Source organism: Telmatherina bonti (genome assembly GCF_933228915.1).
Source record: "Telmatherina bonti genome assembly, chromosome: 15".
NCBI lineage: Eukaryota > Metazoa > Chordata > Actinopteri > Atheriniformes > Telmatherinidae > Telmatherina > Telmatherina bonti.
In genome coordinates, this window is record NC_136613.1 from 10,747,926 (window position 1) to 10,771,755 (window position 23,830).

The following is a 23,830-nucleotide window of genomic DNA, read 5'->3' on the forward strand; positions in this document are numbered from 1 at the left end:
TTAGACTGCAAAAGTCCCTATTAAAATTAGCTTTGCGTTTACATGCATGGTGTCAGTAAAAACATTCATATTTTGAAGTTAAAGCTGGTTGCGCTCAACAAAAAAAACACAAGTTTCCAAGCTTAGAAGTATGAAAATATTATGCTCTTTTGTTCTTGTTTTATTGAACAGGAACAACAAAACTTTACTAGTGTTGCTAAAATGGTTGCTGTTTGACTGCAGGAATCATATGTTCTGAAAGTTCAGTATTTTATTCCTTTGTCCATCAATTAATTAACTTTGCAATAAAAACTACAGTTAACAGATCAGTCTTTTACTTTAAACAGAAAAGCATTTGGTCTGACTGAAATCTGAATGACTTGAAACAAACATTTGAACGTCTTTCATGCTAAAAGCAAAAGAAATGATGATATTGCTGTTATTGTTGTTGCAAGGTTATGTTTTAGAAAGGCTTTATTCTGCTGCTGCTAAAAGGAGTCTGTAATGTACAGAAGTGTGTGATTTCCACCTGCTCTCACCTTTGACAGCAGCATCGATGCTCTCTGACACAGATCCGGTAACGCCACCGAGCGTGAACGTCAGAGTGCAGGTATAGGTGCCGCCGTCTGAAGGCTTCACTCTATGAATGCTCAGTTTAGTTTTGTCCCAGTAGGTGTGTGTGTCCGTCCCATCTGCTATGGGGTCACAGCTCTTTATTGGGAAAGGAATAAGAGAAGTTATCTGAGTGTTTTATCATTCCTAAATTTCTTACCATCAACTGAAAATAAACATTTACTGGAAGCAGGTAGTTGGCAGAGATAGCTATTATCCTGAAGAGACTCCTTCATCTGCAGAAAGTCTAACTAAAAGTAGATTACAATGTTCTTAACGTATTTAAGTTTTAAAAATGAAGCATCAATAGATTAAATAATTTAATATACCTTTTGGTAGAAGAAAAATTATTTTTATTTATGTAAAATCTTTCTGATTCACTGTTTGAGCACTGATCACTAGTATACTGACGCCTTTAGACAGTATACTAGTAAAACTTACAAAACTTTCATCACTGTAGGTGTAGAACCATTTTATTTTGCAAAGTAGTTGAACTCACTTTATACCACTGGATTGTGTAATTGACGTTGTAGCTGTCCAATTTATAAATGTAGTCCCTCAGAGGACAGTTCAGGCTGTCTGCTGCTGAATTTGTGAGTGGTTGCTCGATCTTCAGCGGCCGTCCACACTCTCCAGGAAATGGGAGATTCACCACCAGTCTAGTGGACTGCTTGTAGCACTTAGAAGGAGTTCTGTGGGGAGAAATAAAGAAGCAATGGTTAAAGATAATCACAGATAGCAGCAATAGAAGCATCTAAATTTGGGAAGTTTTATGAAATCACAGAATAGCAAACTTTGCAAACAAATGGACTCCTCAAAAGTAGATAGTCTGAAGAAATATTCACCTCATAGTGAACACATTTAATTCATAAAATGTTCCATATTAATATCAAGCAATATTTAGGCCAGCCTCTCCAACATTATTGCAATGCAAAGCCAACATAATAAATGCATTTAAGCTCATCTAATATTTGTCCAGTTTATTAGTTTTAGGAAACTCTACTGCAAAATAAAGTTACTTTACAGATTTTAATGTAGTAAAGTTTTTCTTTAAACCCTTTTATCTCCTTTGCTTTGTATGCTCAAAGCTATCAATTGTTTATTTACTGTTTGTAATGATTTGCTGGACTTTTTCCCACTCCAGGTGCTGAGATCTTATCTTAAACTGCTATGCATCCAAACTCTGCTGTCTTATTGTTGAAATCTTTTATTTAAGACCTTTGCTAAGTGTGAAGAATTATACAGTTCATGCAGTTGACTGGTCTAAACTTTTCTGTAAGTTTGTTTCGCTGATTTTATCTTACCTCAGTATGGTCAGATACTCTCCATCGTCATCCAGCGTTACATTAAGAAACCACAGGGTCTCCCCTAGCACCAGGATTTTACCAGTTTGGCTGCTAATTTCTTCTTTTGTCTTTAGTTTGTACCATGTGATGTTGTATGGGACCGTTTCAAAGTCGAAGACTTTTGGAGAGAGCAGGGTGCTATTCAGCATCGCCACATCTCCGGGAACAGAGAAAACTCTTTCAAACTGGAGCTTGTAGTTGGAGCAGTTCTCTGCAACACAAACATGACATGAGAAAAGGTAATTGTCTGGTGTTTGATACTGACAGAGCTTTGTGCAGTCTAGCTGGTTTTAGAATATAACTTTGAGAACACTATAGTACAAATAACATCAGTTTTGTGCAGAAAAACTTTAGAGCTGCTGGTAATTGTTGGGATAGACTCCAGCAACGCTGCCGTCCTGTAATGGAATAAGCAGGATGGATGGATGGATGGATGGATGGATGGATGGATGGATGGATGGGTGTGTGGATGGGAGGAAATCCTGACATTATATATAGGCTGTTGACTGTTCTGATTTCTGGCATCAGGGCTCTAAAATGTGACCATTGGAGTGCAATATTTACAGTTTTTTTCGCGCTGGTGTACCAAGAAACATTTCTTATTCATAGTTGTACTTTTATCTCCCTAAATCTGTCTACCAGTCACGTGTTCTTTTTCTCCTTACCTGAGCTTAGAGTATGACACGGTGATGTAAAGGCAGCTATGAGTAGAGAAAGGAGTGTATTCTCCTCTGACTGGCTCTGATCTGCAGTTGTACTGGTTTGTAGTTGAAAATTGCAAAGTTTAGGCACTGGCAATGGTGAAAAACTAGTAACCTTCTTGCTGTGAAGCAGCTTGCTAACCACCATACCACCTTCCAGCTGTCTGAAGAAGAAATTTACATTTTTACCTGATGACTTGAAAGGTTAAACCTTTAACCGATCTATATTTAGCGTGCATCCCTTATTGATACAACCTTCTTTCTCATCTAAAGTCTTCTTCATTGCCTTCATTGTTTTTTTTTTTTGTTTTTTTTTTTTTTATTTAACTTTTCCAAGAAATCAATAGATCTCGTGTTAAAAAGAACACTGCTGTAGTTACTGCAGTTACATGTTTGACCAGAAGGGGGCAGTGAAATCCTTCATAAACGACTTGAGGATGCCTTTAAGTTGACTTGGCAAAAAAAAAAAAAAAAAAAAAAAATCTACCTCTTGCCTAAATTAAATTTCTGGGTATTGTAAAACTGTTCCTTCTGAAATGTTTTGTGGTGCATCAGAAAAACTGTGTGATTCCACTCACCCTGGGGGAATTCTGCTTGGATTCCTGATAGCCACAGGAAAAACAGTAGACTTCCCAGAGTACAGCTAAGGCCCATGGCTGAAAAACACAAACATTGACAACATTCAGAAATAGACACTTGAGAGGAGCATCACAAACTTTTTAGGGTAAACATTTTCTGCCTAATAATTTAAAAGTATTTCCCCCTTCTTCTGTCTGTGTCTTTTTCCCACTACTCCCACCATCTCTCCACCTCTTTCCCACAGTAAAAGATGACTAGACCTCTGGTGCTTGATAAGTCACTGTATTAAAAAAAAAAAAAAAAAAAAAAGCAACACCATGAATTGTCATGTTTTGACACAGAAATAGGATTCAATATTCCCGAAAAAGGACATTTTAACATTCCAGCTCATTCTCATCAAGTCATTTATGAAAGAAAACTACATTAATATTTAGTTGAACCGCGTTTTGCTTCAATTTACAGCTTGTTATGACATCATTTTGATAATCTTCTGAAATGTAAAAAAGAGCTGTAAAATAAATTTTAACCAAGATCCAGTATTAATGATGGACGATTCCAACCTCTGCACAAACTCTTCTCCAGAACGTTCCAAAGATTCTGAATGATTCAGATTTGGACTCTGTTGGGGCCAGTCTATGTGTGAAAATATCTGATGCTCCCTGAACCTCTCTTACATCATCCCAGTCTGATGAATCCCAGCATGATCATCGTGGATTATGCCCATAACGTCAGTGGGGGGCGGGGGTGGGTGGGGGGTGGTTAATCTGCTCATTCAGGATGCAGGTAGTCAGCTAACCTCATTCTTTGTGAACATGATGTTGCTGAACCTTTCTGTCTAGCAGCAGCAACCACAGATCATTCACTGCCCCCCCACAAGCTTTTACAATAAGCACTATACATCATATCTGTCTCTATTTTTACCCCTTCACCCATCCTTCTGGAGGAGGAAAATCTGGAGTAATCATGTTTAATTGCTCCAGAGTCCAATCTGTATCTCCCCAGACAACTGGAGCCTCGCAGACTCGTAGTTTTCTTGTTCAGCTGTTAGGTCCTAATCCCTTGAGTTCCCTTCACATTGTGCATGTGGAAGTGCTCTTTCTTTCTATATTAAATATATTAGAGTCTTACTGTTGTTGTTTTTTGCACTTTGATTTCACCGAACGTTTCAGTGACTGTCTACCAAAATCCTTTAAGATGTTTTTTCTGACCACCCATCTTCCTGGAAGATGAAGGTTCCCCACTATCTTTACAGCTTTATTGATACATTGCACATTTCTTTCACCCAGTTTCAGTCGTTTGAGCATCTCTGTAGGTGTTGGTTTTTCTGCCAATATGGTTTTTCTGAAAGAGATTATTTTCATCACAACTACAGAATGGATCCTCGTACATGGTGGTTTACAGAATGAGAAGCTACTTATTGCATCAGTTCTGGTTGAATAACTTGTTGCCAGGTGAGACAGAATTATCCAGTCATCAGGGGGAGGATCCTATCTATTGGCTTTGTTAACTCCAGATAGTGACTGTGGGGTTTTTATGCATGGTGGAAATATCCACACAGGAAATATGACTTTCCTATGTAACCCTGTATATGTGTGTTTGTGTGTGTCTTGGTGGCTCCTCATTCTTAACACTGTCCCATCAGTTTTGGATAACATATTAATATCAATATTAATACATCAATACATCATAACTTTACTTTGAAACATTTTTACAAACACCAAAAGTTTCTTTTTGGTGCTGCTGATGATCAGTCTTGTTTTAGCTCTTAGCATGTTTGCTAGGAGACTTTTTCCCTTTGGTAACTTAAAGCCACATCTGCATGTTTTATTGCAGACTGATCTAACCCTGACCGTAAAAGTTAATTATATCGTATTAAAAATGTAATCCATCACTATCATCATCTATGAAGCATGTCTATGTGACATTACTGTGGCTTTTTTCCACCATTTTGAGCCAACCAGGCTACTGCTTCGATCAGCACGCTGCAATCTCACACAATAAACTGTTAAAAATATGCTTATGACACATTGAAAAGAAACGTCCTTAATGGGATAAGCTTACAGTAGAAGAGAAGAGTTGTTACAAGGCAAAAAAGACCAATTAAAAGCTGAGATTGTTATATGGGTTCAGGTTTACATGTAAAGCAGTTTGTTTCAGTCTCAGACAAAGGCTTTTACCTTGTTTCATGCAAGTAATCTGTCATGAATATAAAAACTATACTAAACATTACAAGATGGTAAGAATATCGATCATCAGTAACCCTGGTAAAGGTCCTGGTCTGTATTTGGTAGAGGTAAATTTGCCTGAGCCATCTCTACCAGTTGGTTTGGGAATGAAAAACCCAAACTGTTTGTTACAACACTACGGTGTCACATTTCAACAATTTCACTGTTATTAACTTCTTTTTAGCATCTCAACCATTTGGTTAAATTAAAAAACACGTTTTCCATTTATTCTTGTCCAAATCAAATGGAAACGCCATAGACTGTATGGGAAAAACAGAAATATTTTTCTCTGGCCTTTTTGTTAGTGTGACAGATAAAGGGTTCAGAAAAATGATATAAGAAAGAAATATGGATGTCTAACCATGTAGAGTAGAATATTGCCAAAGCAGAAATACATTTCACAAATTTTAAGTTAGACATAAATCCAGGGAGCAAAATTTTCCTGAAGCATCACCACCTCACGATCCAGTTTAGGTTTAAGCTTGTTTTCAGACAAAATGTTTTTTTTTTCTTCTCAATGCTGTAGTTATGCTTTTTTCTGCTTCATGTAGAGAGAAATATTTTCCTAATTTTTGTTCACAAACACTGGTATTTATTTCTGTTTTCAGTTTAATGAATTGCATTCAGAATTAGTGTTTGTCTCTGAACATAACAGATAACATATAGTTTATACACATCACAACGAGACAAAGGAATGATGGCTACTGTTCCTCTTATATCAAGTGTTTTTCATGTGGTTAACTTTACTTTGCCGTTCCACTTGAATGATGCATTGAATTGTGACTTTCTAATTTTTTTTTAAATCAAACATTCAGTGAATTGTCTACTAAAAGATAAAACTTTTTATAAAAACAATTAAAATATTAGGGTTTTTTTTTCTCTTTTAGCAGGAAATATGTCAAACTGGGACCACAAACTGAAAATCAAACCGTGGTTTTTACAAGAAACTTGCAGCAAACGAAATGTGTCAAACATCTGCGGTGGAGTTGTCTAGGCAAACTCATGTAAACCACACTGCCCACGGCTGCTGCTGAACGAGCCTCAATGAGCACGGAAAGAAAAGAGTGCAGGTGCTTTGACTTGGTTCGTGCTCACGCCAAAGAATTTCACACGTGCAACATCTTTTCCAACCTCCCCATCCCCGAGTCGTCTCAAACTATTTCATCTTATAACACTACACATCTGCTGCTGGTGTTTATTCAGTAATAATTACAACCTTTGATTAAAATGTTTAAAAATAATACTAATTATTTACGTGCAACGAGAAAGTTTTTCACATTTTGACGAATTAAAGGTGCACATATGCATCTGTGCACTTCCCGTGTCTACATAAGTGAGGGTATGAAGGTCCATTAATGCTCCAGGCTAAAGGCACATGGGGAACCTTCCGTCCATCCGTTTGTGTGTAATTTTGTTCAATTTTCAGTGAGCTTGCAGAAGTGTGTTTGATGCAGCGCAGCAGTACCAGTGGAAACTGTAGGGGCAGTGTCGCGCAGTACAGCCAACAAAAGGAACAAAGCAGAGAAAGAAGCACCGCTGTCTACTGTGCTGCCTCTATTTGTCTCTCTTCTTGAGAAGGAACATTATCATGACATTCTCACACTGTTGCCATGTTTGTTGTGTGAAACTGACTCAGAATTTGGAGGTGAGCTCTTCTCTGCAGTCTAGCAGATGTACAGCCTATCAACCATGATGACAAAGGACGTAGTAACCAGCTTAACATAAATCAGTGAAAAGGTCTCGTCTTGGTAAAATAGGAGGTTGCCCTTTGTGAGAGGTTTTACAAAATTTACCTTTGTATGACAAAAATATGTTTCACCATTAGGACGTGTATATTTAAAACATTTTATTAAGCTTCAGATGTTTTTTAAAGCCAAGCTTTCCATCGTATTAACTGGGCGTTGTATCTTTAGCAATATGCACTGTGACCACATCTGTGATCGCTTTCCACCGGACCGCTGTCTCATCATATGAAATGCTGTAAATAAAACGTTGGTTGTCTCTAAGGGGGAGTTTGTGCATCTCTTTGAAAGCAGCTTTTCTTACCATAAAGTGCCCAGCCATTAAAGAGGACACCCTTAAAGCTGAGGTATAATGTTGGGGAGCTATCTAAAAGTAGCATCCTGTCTTGGCTCCTCCCCTTCTGGTTTTGCTTCTTGCTTCCATGGCGTTTTGTCCTTACCTCCGCCAAGGAGGTGATGTTTTTACCAACGTTTATCTGTTTGTCTGTTTGTGTTCAAGATAACTTAAAAAGTTCTGGATGGATTTTAATAAAATTTTCAGGAGTTGGAAATGTATAAAGGATGAACTGATTTGTTTGGTGGTGATCCGGATGACCGTTTAGATCCAGGAACATTTTTAAAGGCCTTGGCAGAGGTTTGCGCTCTGAGTGCTTTTCTAGTTCGCATCTTCTTTTACCAACCATTTTCTCTTTTCTCAGCTGTTTTGCGGGAGGAGGGAAATGAACCGAGCCAGGTCAGGAAATCCTTCCTGCATTTTCTCAGCCATGTTTGCCTTCTGAGTTTCTTCTTCACTACTTTGTGTTTTTAACTTAACATTAGGCTATTTATATGCATGGTGTGGAATCAGGTATGCGCTGCAGGAGGGGGAAGAGGGGAGCCGGGAGAAGAAGCTGACAAAATATAAAAAATGAACAACTTCCTTTTGGCCAGAACATTTTGATTGGTTAGAGTTTTTTACAGATTTACAGTAAACAGAGAGGTCTAACTATATTTCTTATTGTTCATGATTACAAAATGTATAGACTACTATCGGGATGAGGAACAACTTTACCCAGAGTTAAAAAAAAAAATAAAAAAAAAATGTCTGAGCAACATTACCTACCCCAGCTTTAACCATGAATAAGTGTCAACTTACATGAATGCAGTTATTCCTCCACTCAGCTACATATTTTTATTATAAGCTTCTTTTTCTTTTCTTTTTTTACCAACTTAGCAATGTGCTATTATGTGGATTAAGTGTGAATTTTATCTACAGAACCCCAAAGAAAGCAGTGACTGTGCATATAAAGGACAAAGAAATCCTGGTTTTTATAACTGGCATATTCAAATGAATTATTAGATCAATTTTTTGTTTTTTTTTGTGCAGCCCTGAATTGCATCACAAAACTGCATTCATAGTGGATATAAAAATTACACTGAATATTTGAATGTCAGAAGCATCATAGTTTTACTCTGGGGCAAGTTCAGGCAGAGTAGTGTGGGAAGAGCAGCGCTGGTTCACTGGGTCATGGTGTGACAAAAATGCTTGGAGGCAAGGAGGTTAAGGGAGTGGCTCAGCCATATTAGGTTATAGATTATCTCATAAATGCTTTTCTTTGTCACTGACTGTTTAGAGGTGTCCACAGTTGGCTGTACAATAAAAAATGTTTAAAAAGCAGAGTTTAGCATTCTCTTTATATTTGGATGACATACAGCTTCTCTTCTATAATATTACACTTGACAGCATCTTATATTTATATCACTTGAACAAATACAGCAATAATACATGTCCATGTGTTGACAAAGAGCCTGCCACTGTTTAAAAAATAAAAAATGAAGATGCATGCTGTTTAACAGATGACATGGGGTTGAGTATTTAAAGAAGAACCATTATCAGTGTGTCCATGTTGGGGAAGGTCACACATGGCTGCTGGGAAATGAGGAAAACATTTCATATTTACTGAAACAACAAATTAAAACCTGCTTATTATTTCCAGCTTGACCTGTTACACCTTTTACAACTGGCCATGATAGCCATGGTAGCCATGGCTACATGTCGTAAACCAACAAACATGGAAATCATGCTTGCATGACAGAAACCGCACGGACACTGTTGAGAAATGGGACTTGCAAGTTGAACAAATTTGTGCAATGTTTGATTTCATTACGACAAACTGACGGAGAGGAAAAAGAGGGTTTTTTTCCTGTTTACATTCAATGGGCTGTTGGTTGGATGGTGTTGCCCTACAGATCTGTTCAGCCATGCGAACTTTGTCCATCTGTTGGTGAGATGGCAGTTGCAACACACTGAGAGACACTGCAGGTCCAAGGTCCTGACAACAGGAACATCTAGGCAGCAGATAACTGCTTAATAAACAAGTACTACCAAGGTTTTTACTTTCAGGTTCATGTTATGTTGGTAATCTTTTAAATGAAGCATTAAAAATATCAGAGTAATTTTATCATTGTATATTATTTCCTGTTTCTTATCATCAGTACAAACTCACTTAAGATCACATCATATTAAAAAAAACTCCTATTCAGTTGAGTTTAAGAGATTAAATATTTGGTTGGCAACATGGTTAATTACAACCCGCAAACTGCAGACTGCAGAGATGCGTCATCAACGTCCAGTTTAAAATCATGACTCACTGAACAAAACAAGCATGAAGCAGCACCAGCAAAACAGTCTGAACCAATCAAACCTTTAAAAAAATGATCAAGTTTCCTCATGCTTAACTTTGCCACAGTCTTATTTGGTTCCATCTGGACTCAACTGAATTGGGTCTTGGGTCTGAGAAAGTTCAGCCAAGCTGGGCTTTTAAAAAGTGTTTTTTTTCTAAACTTATATAGAGAGGATAACTGGTTTATTAGCTTAGAGCAGCACTGAGACGGCATTGGTCGGATGTCCAGGAAAAGGCACATGTCTCTTTTACGGTCAGAGCTGTCTGGCTCCCAGAGTGATGAAGAAATGTTAAACAAAGCAAAAAATTGTTTTAGAAGAGGATATGATTCCAAATGACAATGGAGAATTGAAACTCACATCCTTACTGCTCTCAGCTTGCATTACAAGCAATAACTTGCTGAAATGACTAAAACGCTGTGAGGGCAGAGTAACTTCCAGCAGAGAAACGCCCCTGTTTTTAATGCTGTATTGCCTAAAGGCCTGAGGATCACATGAACCCTTTTTTTTTTTTTACCTTTCACATTGTCCCTATGCGCACAGAGATTTTATTTAATTCTGTGAATTTTGTCTTACTTTCATAAACTGTAGATGGTTTGATCCTGTACATCCTTACAATTTTAGTTTTTTTAGTTACAAAGTCACAGTTTGGTAAAGCACTGCCTGTGCACATGAAATACTCCTTTTATACCCAGTCATGTCACAGACTTGGTGCTAATTAACCTTATTAGTTGTCATATGTGCTCTGTTGTTTTCATTTGTGCCAAATGCCTCTTCATCCTTTACCTTGCCCCTGTTCCAGCTTTATTCTTTTAGATGTGTTGCTGCCATGAAATTAAAAATGAACTAATATTTCCTAAGAAATAGTAACAGATCAGAATCTGAGATGTTTAGATTCTGCAGGGAACAAAATATGGATTTTTCTTTTTTTGGCTTTGCAGATTATTTGCATTCTGTAATTACAATTTTTACAACATCCCAATTTCTTGGGGATTTTGGATGAACGAGACTCAATGACAGAAAAAGTCAATTAAATCATTGGTTTATTTATTAACCGTGGAGGGGCCAGTTAATTGTAATGACTAATGACTTTAACATATTAATATTTAAGCATCAATCAGACCAGAAACCTGAACTACGAAGCTCAGTTATTTTAGGCTTTTAAGATTTTTCTGATGCACTTGGGATCACCAAACTGGACCTCTTGGGCCACTGTACTGTAGGTTTTAGAAGTTTCCCTGCTGAAATACACTTCTCCAGCAGCTTGTCAATTTCTGCACAAAACTGGTAATGATCCATTTTTGTGACCCAACGACTATTGTAATGAGGGCAAATTCCTACCAGGTGGTCTGGGGGATGGATTCATCTGAGTGGGGGATTCCAAAGATTTTCACACCTTTGTTTTGCTTTGAGGTCACACAGTACTTTACTCAGATGGACCCAAATGTCTCGACCATGTCGACCATGTTGTAACAGCTGTTCGCAAGGTGAGGTATTCCCAAGATAACCACTGACCAAGAGGAAAGAAGAATTCAGCTCATTTATTGGTCAGAACCAAAACCAGCTTGTTCACCGCTAGTTAATGATGGAGAACAATAATCTATTCAGTCATGTGGACCATTTTTTACTTTGGTGTTAAAACTTAAAACTTTCTTTTTCACAAGAACTGGTCTAAGCAGCAGGAGGGGAGGCAGCGAGCTCTTCGGCTGTGTGTGTGTGTGTGTGTGCGTGTGCGTGTGCGCGCGCGCAACATCCAGTCATATCCCACTTCCTCTTTTTGGTCCACAGAAGAGTCATTTTTCCTTTGTCAGACCACCAGACCAGACTTCACAAGACCCCTGGTTTTCAAACAAACCAGAGTTTATGTCTTTGGTCCTCATCCGAGCCCCAGTGCACATTCACACTGCTCCAAAAGAACCAGACTATCTGTGGAAGCGGACCAGACGGTGCTGACATGAAAAGTTCTCTTTGGGTCCGGATAAATCAAGTTAAAGGTTCCTGGTTAAAGCCTGCTACATCCTCCACAAGAAGCAGGAACTTTTTTCTTGTTTTCGAGGCTCCGGGAACAAAATGTCATTTGTTTGAGTTTGGCACATCGGGCTGGCAGAACGGTTTTGTGGTGGGGCTCCAAGAAGTATCATGATTGGTTGGAGATTTGAGGTGGGTGTGGTTAATACATAAAAGCACGAAGCAGACAATTGACAATCCGCTTTTTCACTTATTCAGGTTAAATGGATTATTTAGATGAAACTGCTGAGCAAGGTGGTGAGAAAGTAGGAAAATTTTGACACGTAGCAAGAAATACAAGGATGCAGCCACATGCACTACCCACCCTGCCATGGATGAAGTTACGCATAAAATATGAAATAACCGGATTGGTTGCACATAAAAGCATACATCGCTGCCCACAGTGATCCCTCCCCATTGCAGATGAAGTGGAGTATGAATGGACCAGACGAAGAAGAATTTACTAGTTCTTTCTGCCTCGAGAGCAAGAACAAAGTTCTTGCTTCGCGTGGAGGATGTCACAAGATTGAGTTGTATTTTAAGAGCATATTTAGTCATCTGAATAAATTTCCTTTTGCAGGTTTTTGTTTCAGTAAAACAAAGAAATCATCCTACGGAAAGTTACAAAACATTCGTAAGTTCAAACTCAAGATCTGCACTGTTATAAAATGTTGTTAGATAAAGGATGCTTCCGGTTTTTTTTTTTTAATCCCATTGATATTATTAGGCAGTAAGCAGATTAGATGGTTGACATCTCATCCAGATTACTTGGATTTGCAAAAACTGGCAAATTTTGTAGATGCTCACTGAACTTTCTGATTCTGGATTCCTGAAATATTCTTAAAACGAACAATCCAACTCTGACAAGGAACCAATCTGCAGTGCATCTAGCTTTTTATAATACAATATTATTATCTAAAAAAAATCAGCAAAGAAAAAATTCAGGTGTTTTACCCCTTGTGTTTGCAGAGTTTAGTAAAGACTGTTTGTGGTCCGATTCAGTCTTTCTGTGGAAAGAAAACATTTAGGTCGTCAACGGATACATTCTGCCACAAAGCCAGTTTATTTTTAACCACTGAGAAAAAATAAGTATCAGTCGGAGGTGGTAGAGAGGAAATATTGAACTGTTGACACTCTGAGAGACAAAATATTATGACTTCCATAAATATAAATGACAGATTTAATCTCTTTAATGAGGAAATAGAAACCCACATCCTGTACTCGAATTGCCTGCCAAGGGGATTCATTGTGAGTGTGGTCAGTGAGATTGACAGTTTGGATGAAAGACTTTTATTCCATGGGAGGCCTTCAGATGACATGACACACAAAAAAGCAGTGGGACTGACCCTTCCAGGCTTCACATAAGCTGCACATGTAACTGATGTTTCACATGGAGGAACAGGGACAGCACTGTTCACTGTGTGAAAGTGAGTATCTTGCTCATAATGAAGATGTTTACCTTCCTTGGTTTTGAAGTGAAAGTTTTGTGGCTCGGGTGTTTTTCCACTGGCCGTTTTTACCTAGTTGTATTATATTTATTTGGTTCTAGCACATGCAGTAACATGGCTTTAAACATATTTCATATGAAATGATTTAAAAAGTCTGATAACGATCAGTCAAATTTAAAACCTCAACAAACCACAATGCGCAGTTTCCACAACTGAAAGTAGATGGAAAACACACAAAGTACTTGTTTTATCTAAAATGATCTCAGGCAATATTTTAGTGTTGAATAAAACAATATGTTGGTCTACCATAGTTCATGGTCCTTGGTTTAGTTTCACTTCTTTGGTAACTTATTTGTTTGCACCTAAGGTGGCAAACCACGTGTAGACCACATCTAGAAGCTTTTCTAAGATGTACAAAATGTTAAAAGTCCAATACATAATATAATATAACGTTCCCACAAACTACTGTAAACAAAAATCTGCAAGTATATAGCAGCAAAAATACAAACAGAGATAAACTATGTGGTTTTCCAATCAATACAATCAGATTTTCAGTGCTGTGTAATATCTTCTTCGCCCCCTCAGGGGTTAGTAATACAATTTAATGATTGTAATCTATGAAAAAGGTTGCATTAGCTGACCACAGTGAGTCTGATATAATGTAACACAGTTCTTTGCTGCTAGAATTACAACAAACTTCTCTAACTCTGAATGGTGAGGCTTTTATTGCTTCATTTTTATAACAAGGGAACTATTTAGGCAGCGTAATGTGGCAAAGTTATTTTTAGATTCTGAAATGAAAAGGAAACCAAAGTATAGCATATCGACTCACCTAAAAGTAAGCAACCCCGAGGCACCAACAGATGAGATGAAGGATGAGAGAGTTTATACTATGCGGTGGAGCAAAGAGAGGAAACATCACCTCTGATCTGTTCGTGCATAGTGGAGTCTCGACCATTCAGCTCAGCCAATTATTACTCAACATGTGTGTCCCTCCTCCATGGGACAACACAAAGAGGAGAAACCGTGTGTTTGGGTTGTACCTTTCAGCTCTGCTCACTTTAGCTCTGGCTTTCAGCACAACTTCAATGGAAACTGTCAACATTATTTTACATGCATCTGGTTTTTTTTTTTGTTTGTTTAATATTTTACTTACGCAAACGTGGTTTAAAAAGTGTAAAGTTTTTACAAAGAAAATAGTTTAAAAAAAAAAGTGTTTGAACTTCCTAAGGCTTAAAAAAAACCAAAGCAATTTTTTTCCTCATCAAATTTTTCCATTTTAATCTGTTTTAATTTCTTGCTTAAAACATGCTGCTAATAAAGAACTTTTGCTTTTTAATCATCCCGTCTGTGAGTTTAGATAAAGTGAGATTTAAGATGAAACTAAGCATAACTTTGTACATGTAAGACAAATGCCAGGTCCTGTCACAGCAAACTACAACAACTTCTCCCTAACTCATGGAGCACTTTGATCTGACTGAACATGCAATCGGAATAAATCCGCCATATAAACACCTCAGCTTATCCAGTCAGCCTCAGTTAGAAATATCTTTTTAATCCAACCAGACAATTGAATTAAACTTTTTTACAATTAAATCAGCAGGAAAAAATAGCCGTACATGAGCTCATTCTGGTGGATGTTGTTTCTGCACATGCTTAAGCCACGTTGGGGTTGAGTTTGGGATTATTGAGCATCTCAGTGGTTAAAAACTAAAATAGAAAAAAAGTAATAAATCTAATTTTTCTTTTTTTTTCTTCTATATTACAACCCGTAGCACTTAGCAATTGTTTTACAAATATATTAAATCTTTTCATCACGTAAATACACAATTGATTGGATCACTGTAAACATGTCGGGATTTCTGATCAGATCTGTTTCAGATAGATGAAACATTTGTCCATGTAATTGGAGGTATCGTTCCAGAGATCAAGGTTCTCATTACTGAAAACATGTCTTAGAATATGTTTCACTTCGTAATGCAAAACAAGCTCACTTACACACATAAATTACTAAAAGTTCCTCCTCTTGAAAAACATGTTTCACACGTGCCAAATTGCTTTCCCTTACAAAAGTTATTTTCATCCCCGGGGCAGGTATGATGCAAACAAGAGTTTCATCACGCCTCACGCTTTTTAAGTGTAAATGTTCCTCATGCAGACTATAACACATAACACATAACATAACACATAAAACACATAACAAACATAATACTTGTGACTAACATAAAGAGCTTTTCCACTGTATCAAGAAGATCTCTATCTTTAGAGATATGTAACACGACTGCATCTTTAATATGACGAGCACCGGAATCGATTCCACTGATTTGAGGTGTCTCTGATGGCTGAAGCTGTCTTCTTCACCTTGCAGAGAAGCATTTTTCACTGCAGTCAAGTGTGCAGAAACAAAGTTTGTTTTCTCGAGATAACGAATTCAAATGCAGGGTCGCTGGAGTTGTTCCTAGTCCATCACAGAGCCAGCAGAGCAAACATTAAAGGAGTGCTATTATGGTATTTTAAGTTTTCTTAGCTTTCTACAGTGTTAGTGTTGAATCCTCATCAGACATGTGAACGGCACCGTTTTTTATCACCTAAACACATGTTTGAGTTTGAGTTCCAGCACTCTCTCCGTTCGGTTTCCATGGTGACAAAAAGGCGTCGTTTTAGAGAGTTTTTTCTACTTGGAAATCCTTGTGACGTCCCGGGGGATAAGGTTCGGTGATTGGTTGCCTTCTACTGGTTAACAAGGGCATGTACAAATACATCAGGCGGGTGGAAAACGTGGGATAAAGTTATTTCCAACGATGGCTGGTGAGTTTACCAAAGAGAGACATCCTGCTGCATTCGTTGCTGTGGGTTGCTGTTTTCCACTTTGTTTTCAGGGTCTGATTCAGGTTCCAACATGTAGGGCTGTATGCTATGTGTTCACATTGTATTTTGTTTTTTTATTGAGTTCATATTAGCCTAATCCTTCTGTTTATGAGATGTTACAATGACGGTGAAAGCAGGTGCGGTGCGCGCTCCCGATGTAGTGCAGTGGCGGGAGGCGGGGCTTAATGCGGAAGAGTCTCAATCCACTCGTTTTGCCCACAGGCTGATCTGACAGCCTACGGAGAGGGTTGGTCTGAAGTAAATAAAGCCATTTGAGACAATAACTCCATCAATTCCAGCCCTTCTGGTCTTAGAAATAAAAAAAAAAATTAGCCTGAAATGCACATAATAGTTCCACTTTATGGAGACTCTAATCAGCTTAACATGCATGTCTTTGGACTGCAGGAGAGAAACCACGCATTGTCCACATGCAGTTAAAATGATAAAATAAAAACTAGAAAAGCACTCAGAGCGCAAACCTCCAACAATCAGAATGTTAAAGAACCCCTTAAAACATCCCTTGATCCAATCGGTGATCACCACCTAAATTTAATCAGTTCTTCCTTTTCAGATCTCTAACAACTCCAAGTTACGTTGACCACAAACAGACAAACAAACAAACATAAATACCGGTAAAAACACAACCTCCTTGGTGGAGGTAACTATGTATATAAGTGAGTTGGATTGGATTTTATTGAGCTCCTATTTGTGGCTCACTGAAGCAGTGCTGGTTAAAAGAATTAGGCCCTGCAGTACCCCCTCCACACCTTGGATGCAGCAGCCTGTCTCTGAAGGAGCTCTGTGGAGTAGACTGTGTTCCAGAGGGTTTGGGGCAGCGGTGAGGGAGGCTGTCCTTCAACATGGATAAAAGCCTAACAATTATATTTTTCTCATCTTCCACCTCATTTACAGGTACACACATACACCATGACTTTACACACTCAGCTGACATTTCCTATCAAGCATTTATTTTGGAGTCCACCCTTTATCTCGTTATCTCAAGTAAACAAACTGTTTTTTTCAAGATAACATAAGTTATCTCATTTTTAATTAAAAAAAACAAAAAACAAAAAAAACTTCCCTGGTAGTTCCAAGATTACACAAAAATTAACTTGTTAGCTAAAGATAGTCATTACAAAAGAATTATAGTTGAGTACGACCGCTTTGGCTTTCATTCTTCCTCGCTAGAAGCCCCATTTAGTTTTGCTTTGGCTTTAAAATGACTGATTTAAATGATTTGATAAAATCATCGCCCAGCTCAAACACTTTCTGATGCACTTCCTGATTCCTTTGATGCATGTATCATATTATATACATGTATTGAATATAAGAATTGATGTTTTAATTTTTTCAAAGAATATAAAACTAATGAGTAATAAAAATGAATACCATTGGCCTGAGGGATATGACAGAAGTCTGTCTTGTTAGTCGTCTGCTGAGCAGACATGTTGGCAACCTCCATGCAGATGTTTAGTCATCATACAACAGAAATAGAAGTTCGGAGTTTACAAAGTAATTCTGATACAGATAAATGATAAAAAAAAAATACTCTGCTCCCACACCCGAGATGGTAACCTCCCCAAACACTTGTTAAATTTTTAAAAAGCAGTGTGAAACCTTGTGGAGTTTTACAGAAACAGGCGGACATGTTAGGGCTTCCCCACTGGATAGAGGAGTTCCCAGCAGATTAACAAAATCATTCAGTTATGAGTCAGACTCCATCAATCACAACCCACAAAGAAAATGTCACTTTTTCTAGATGTGCTGATTAAAACATGTAAATGCTCTAACGATTTTTCCCACATAGCAAGAATGCCCTGATCACCGTTGGTTTTTTCTCTTGCTTTCCCCTTCAGATGATGTAAACCGTCACAACTGTCAGAGGATTTATATCGATGAGCTTTTTATTCTGATTATTAATACTTTCTGTTCTGTTATCATTGAAGTAGTCACAGATATTTCATGCTTGTGTGTGTTTTGATGCTGAAACTAGCTGTTGTGTATTAGACAGATGACATGACAATAAGGAGGCATTTATAATAATATTTAGATTTTATTTTTTTCAGCCACTGCCTGCATATGTTTGACATATGTATAGTACTTATAGATATGCTGATGCTTCATTTTGAAGAGAACCATCTTGGTTGACAATGATGATCCCATCTCCTCTTCCAAACATCTTTTCCATACTTTGCATAAAAATTTAATCATATTCTTTACTGTTGTTCAGTTCTTGTTTTGAACAAAGATATTATTTTTCTTTTTGTTAAATGTTTTACTGGTCTGTGATGGACTGGTGACCTGTCCAGGGTGTACCCTGCCTCTCGCCCAATGAGTGCTGGGAAAGGCTCCCGCTTCCCCGCGACCCTGAATCAGACTGAGCGGTTAAGAAAATGACTGACTGTACATAAACCAGTTCAACTCAATTCTAAATGTTTCCCTGCTCCAACATACCTTGTGTTTTAGAAGCAGGACTTTTACACTGTGTTGGAGCTTAGAAACAATGCTACAACTCAAACTCACAAAGCTGGCAGTACTCTGCAATGAGAGCAAAACTAAAGATGTGGAGCTGTTCAAGTACGACTGTGGATTTTATCTGAGATGACTGATGGGAAGGATCCGGACGGTGGCTTATCTGTGCAGAGTTTTCATGTTTTCCACATGTATGTGTGGGTTCTCTTCGGGTAGTCCAGCTTCCTCATACAGCCCAAAAGCATGTACGTTAGGCTAACCTGGTCACGCTAAATTCTCCCGAAGTGTGAGTTGTGGTTTGTTTCTGTGTTGGTCCTGTGAAAGCCTGGTAACCTGTCCAGGGTGTGTCCTGTCCCTCAACTCACCTGTTGATCACTATGATGGGATCCAGCTTCCCTGCAAGCCAGAACTAAAATAATATAGAAAATGGTTGGATGGACTGAAAAGGTTTTGCTTTTCATGCATTAACATAATTACCTCAGTCTGAGGTTGTTGCCTTTATTTTGGACATCAGTGTGATGTAGTAGACGTAGCTGTATTTATTGTCTAGTTTGTTTCTTTATTTTCACTGTTACTGTATTATTTACAGTATATATCAGACAGCTGGAAGCCAAAACCTAGCCAGATCCTTTTTCCATGTGTTTAGAAAATTCTTTATTCAGATTAAAAAACAATGTTCCAAAACATTTATGTCACTTCGTCTACAGAAAAAGTCCAATAGATGTCCTGTAGCCTTCACTATGGGTAACGTTTAGCTGTTTAGATATAAATCCAGAGTTAATATCTACTATTTATTAACTGTTAATGTTTACAGCACGACATCGGAGACAAAAGAATGGTCCTCTATAGAAAGAAAAAGAAGTCCAGTTTAATTTGTATCTAATTAATCACACTCCTTACTTTGTAATCCACCTGGAGGACATAATCGAAATCAATGTTTTAAAAACTGAAATGAGGTGTAAAGTTGTAGTTTTTTTGCAATCTTCTGCTTAAAAATCTTCTTCATAAACCCTTTCAAGCCCTGAATGAGGATCAGTGTGATTTATTAAAGGGCAAAGCAGGAATGTGGTGAAGTGGAGGAATATTGGAAACACCTCTGAGACTGACGGAAAGTAGAGATGGAGGAAGAACAGGCGTGTCTGTGTGTTTACTTATCAAGATAACATCGCTCCATGCTGGTGTGACATTGACTTATGTGGCTTTAGTAGCATAAACAGTCAGCACTGAGTCATGCAAACTGCAACACAATGACTGCAAAAATCTAAACATGTGGTCGTGTTACGTAGCCAAGTGCTACTTGCTATCTGGGGGAGGAGGTATGGGGGATACACCACATGCACATTCCAACATGGCTGAGTTGACGTCACACCTCCTCTGACTCTGCAGCGCTGCAATGAGTTGTTAAAGGACAGACCAGGGCAGAATTAGGTCGGCTTGTTTAGTTCAAGAGAGAGCGGGCTTGACATTCTGGCCATGTGGCAGAACTCGTATGTGAAAGGAGCAATGTTCTTACAAAACAATGTGAAGTTTCCCCCCCCCCCCCCAAAAAAAAGTTGCGTTTAGTTTAATTTGAAGAGTGAAAATGACGATGTGTTTAAAGAAAGTTCGTGTTTGTCCCACATCAGATTCATTATTGTCGCCAGTCAAAATGATGCAGTCTGTTTACAGCTAAAATACATTTTCAGTGGCAAGCAGCTGATTGTTTGTTCTCTGGTTCTGTTTTAGAGATTGGCTGTTTTTGAACAGCTGTTTACAGATCTATTTACATTTCTATGCTTTATTCCTTTAAGCTGCTCTGCACTAAGCAGATTAGACTCTTTCATGTCTTCTGTGTATGACGTACTCAAGAAAATAAGAAATTAAAAACCTCTTGTGTCGAGTCTTGTTGGAACATCACATATCATGGATAAAGGGAATTCAGAGTCATCATCTATAAAGCTGCCATGTACAAGGTGATAGTGCTAGAGACAGAAAACTCACCAGTCTGTTTTGCCGGTTCCTTCTGTACAGGCAGTCACCTCCTCAGGTTTCATGTAAATCCAGTGAAAACATCTTAGAAAAAAGGAAAAAAGAGTCAATCAGAATTGAACCGTGTGCTTCCCAGCTCTGACTTCCTCTTCTGAAGACTGGAGCACATGTTGCAATTTCCTTTTCAGGGATCTTTTGAAAGCCAGATGTGCTAATACATTGAGCAATAACTGGGAGGAGAGCAGGCTGGTTCTGCTGTTGACATGCCATACCTATAAACACACCAGTAGCTGCACGTCTTCTGAACTAAATGAAATGAATAGTTTGTTTCTTCTGTTGGATTCACTTTTTCCAGCTGTAGTAAATTCTATGAGCCAAGTACAAGAGTCTTCCATACTTTTAGACTAGACTGCAGTCCCAGTGAGACCTCTTGTGGCATCACAGAGAAACAACTTCAATATATTTTTTTTCCCTCTCTGCAAGAGAATTTGAGGTTTAATTTAGCTGTGACCCCACTTCTAGTGTGCAGGACGGTTTAATCTCTCAGACTCTGAAAGCTTTTGAGTGCAGAGTTTTAAATGTTATTCTGTGTTTCTACTTTAGATTCTGTTCATATAGAAACTACAGAATGTATGTGTAAATATGTATTTTTCAGGGCTGAACTGAAATCAAAACCTCCACAAAGAAAAAGGTATGATTGTTAATGTGGATTAATGTATGCGGTGTTTCCACCATCCCTATACTTAGGAAACGCTTCTAGTCAACTTCATTTTATCTGACTTCAATTTCTACGCAGTCAGGTGGAAAAAAAAAAAAAACTTTGAGTCTCTTTCCTCTACAGCTGAATCTACATGTTCTTTTGTAAAATAGAAACAAAACAGTTTGAGGTTATTTATTCTTTGTATTATAACATAGGTAATATTATGAGGTGGGAAGGGAGTAAACAAAAAAAAAAACCCAAAAACAAAAATTCCTGTAGCACTTATGGAAGGATCTGCGTCCAACTGGACAGTCCACCAGCACCTTCCTACGATGTCCTCTACTGTTTAATTTCATGCTTGTGTTGTTCTCACTCATATGTAAGTCACTTTGGATAAAAGCGTCTGATCCATGACTATAGAATAGAATTTATCCTGTTTATGTAATGTGCGCACACACACACATACACACACACACACACACACACACACACACACACACACACACACACACACACACACACACACACACACACAGTTTATCAGGATCCCAACAGATGGAAAGCATGTCAGACACCTGAAAATAAATAAATAAATAAAAGCCCCACAAAAATATGTTTTTCAAACTCTGCCAGGGTTGTGAAAATATAAACACTAGTGTTAAACCAAAAGCTTTGTGACCGTTGCAGGAACACACAGACCTCATTCCCAACCCAGAGAGGACTTTCTAACCTTCTCTGGCAGAAGACCATAATCTTCCATTAAAGCTGCTGAGTCTCATCTCAGTCACTTTACACTTAGCTGCGAATCGCTGCAGCGGAAGCTGGAAAGCCTGATGAAGCTGACAGAACCACATCATCTGCAAAGAGCAGAGCCCATTATCTTTAGGCCGCCAAACCAGATCCTCTTAACACCCTCAGCAGTTTGTACAAAATCTGCCCCGTAAAGGTTCTGAACAGGATCGGGCAGACAAAGGGCAGCCTTGATGTAGTCCAACCTGCACTGGAAACAAACCCGACTTATAGCTGGGAATGTAAACCAAACTCTGACACCAGTTCTATGAGGACCACACAGCTCATACAAAGGCTACTGCACTCCAAAATTGCTAGGCGTCCCATAGAAGTCCCCAGGGGACACCGTTGAATACCTTCTCCAGATCAATAAAGCGCATGGACATGTCCAGTTTAAAGGCCCATTTACTCTCAGCACAGGAATACAGATATGCTGATGGACTTTCAGTTTCGTCTCCTCAGTCTGTTACAAAGGTAATTTAATCTGTTTTCAAGGGGCTTATTTCAGTCGCTTGACGCAGAAAACAGAAATCATGGGGTCAGTTTTGAGCTGTAGCTGGTACAAGAAAAAGAGGAAAAGGAGAAGAATATCCAGGAACTGCCAAATAAAAAGCAACCAAAAAGGACAAAAGTTAAGAGCAGAAAAAGAAGTTGGGTTGTTTTTCTGCTTTTAGTGTTTTTGAGCAGTTTTACATGACTTTAAAGCGATGCTGTTACCAACAGGTGTCAAAATGTGGAAATGAACTCTGAACTCTTCACTGCCCACTAGTCGATGAACAGATTCAACCCCATTAACTTTTACACTAAATAAGGTCAGAGAAAAATGCCTCTGTGTTTTTCCATTTGTTTTTGACAAGAATAAACAGAATCAATGCTTATCAAGTGATTGAGATGTTTTAAAAAAAAAAGTTAATGTAACAACAGTGAAATGGTTGAAATTTGTAACAGTTGTGTTATAACACTTTGTTTGGGTTTTACAAACTCAACCAGTTGGTAGAGATGCTCAGGCAGGTTTATTTCCACAAATTTTTTTTTTTTTTTTTTTTTTAAAGAAAATCATCAAAGTCCCTGCAAATTTACCTCTCACAAATGGTAGACCAGGACTTTAAAGGGTTATCATCTATTGCAACATAAAAGATGTATAGAAGTATGAGTGTGGCATATCATGACTTTTGAAACGGGTGTTCTCATACAAAACACGCCTTCAGATTCTCATTCCCCCTCTTAGACCAAGAAGAGGGTGAAGACCTGGTCTTCTGTTCCACCACTGGGACAAAAGCCAAACTGCTCTTCATCAGTCTGATAATCTTAGATCTGTCTGATGGACCCTCCTTTCCACAACCCCTGACTTGACCTTACCAGGGAGGCTGAGAGGTGTGATCCCCTGTAGTTGGAGCACAGCCTCCAATCCCACTTCTTGAATCAGGGGACCCCCACCCTCGATGACCAGTCCAGAAGTACTGGATCCAATTCCATGAGATGCTTCAGAAACATGACAAGTAAAACAGACCCACATCAACCAGAGGCTTGAGGAGCTCCAAGCGGCTCTCATTCCCCCCCGGTCCTGCCATCGAGGAGCTTTTTTACCACCTCTGTGACATCAGGCCCAGAGATGGGAGACCCCACCCCTAAATCCCCAGACTCTGCTTCCTGTCTTGGTGGGTTGAGAAGAGAAGGATTCTTCCATTTCTGTCTCATGTCCGATGCCCATCTATGCTTCCAAAAATTACTT

At 38.5% G+C, this 23,830-nt stretch overlaps 1 protein-coding gene across 1 annotated transcript; it reads right to left on the reverse strand.

Moving 5' to 3' along the window:
* Window positions 1-196: 196 nt before the first annotated feature.
* LOC306766573 (interleukin-1 receptor type 2-like) lies at window positions 197-23,669 on the reverse strand (the record flags this gene model as incomplete). Its single annotated transcript, XM_079254353.1, has 6 exons — window positions 197-216; window positions 519-690; window positions 1,091-1,283; window positions 1,896-2,148; window positions 3,217-3,294; window positions 23,609-23,669. The coding sequence occupies 6 exons, from the start codon at window positions 23,667-23,669 to the stop codon at window positions 197-199; spliced, it is 777 nt and encodes a 258-aa protein (XP_079110479.1).
* Window positions 23,670-23,830: the final 161 nt, after the last annotated feature.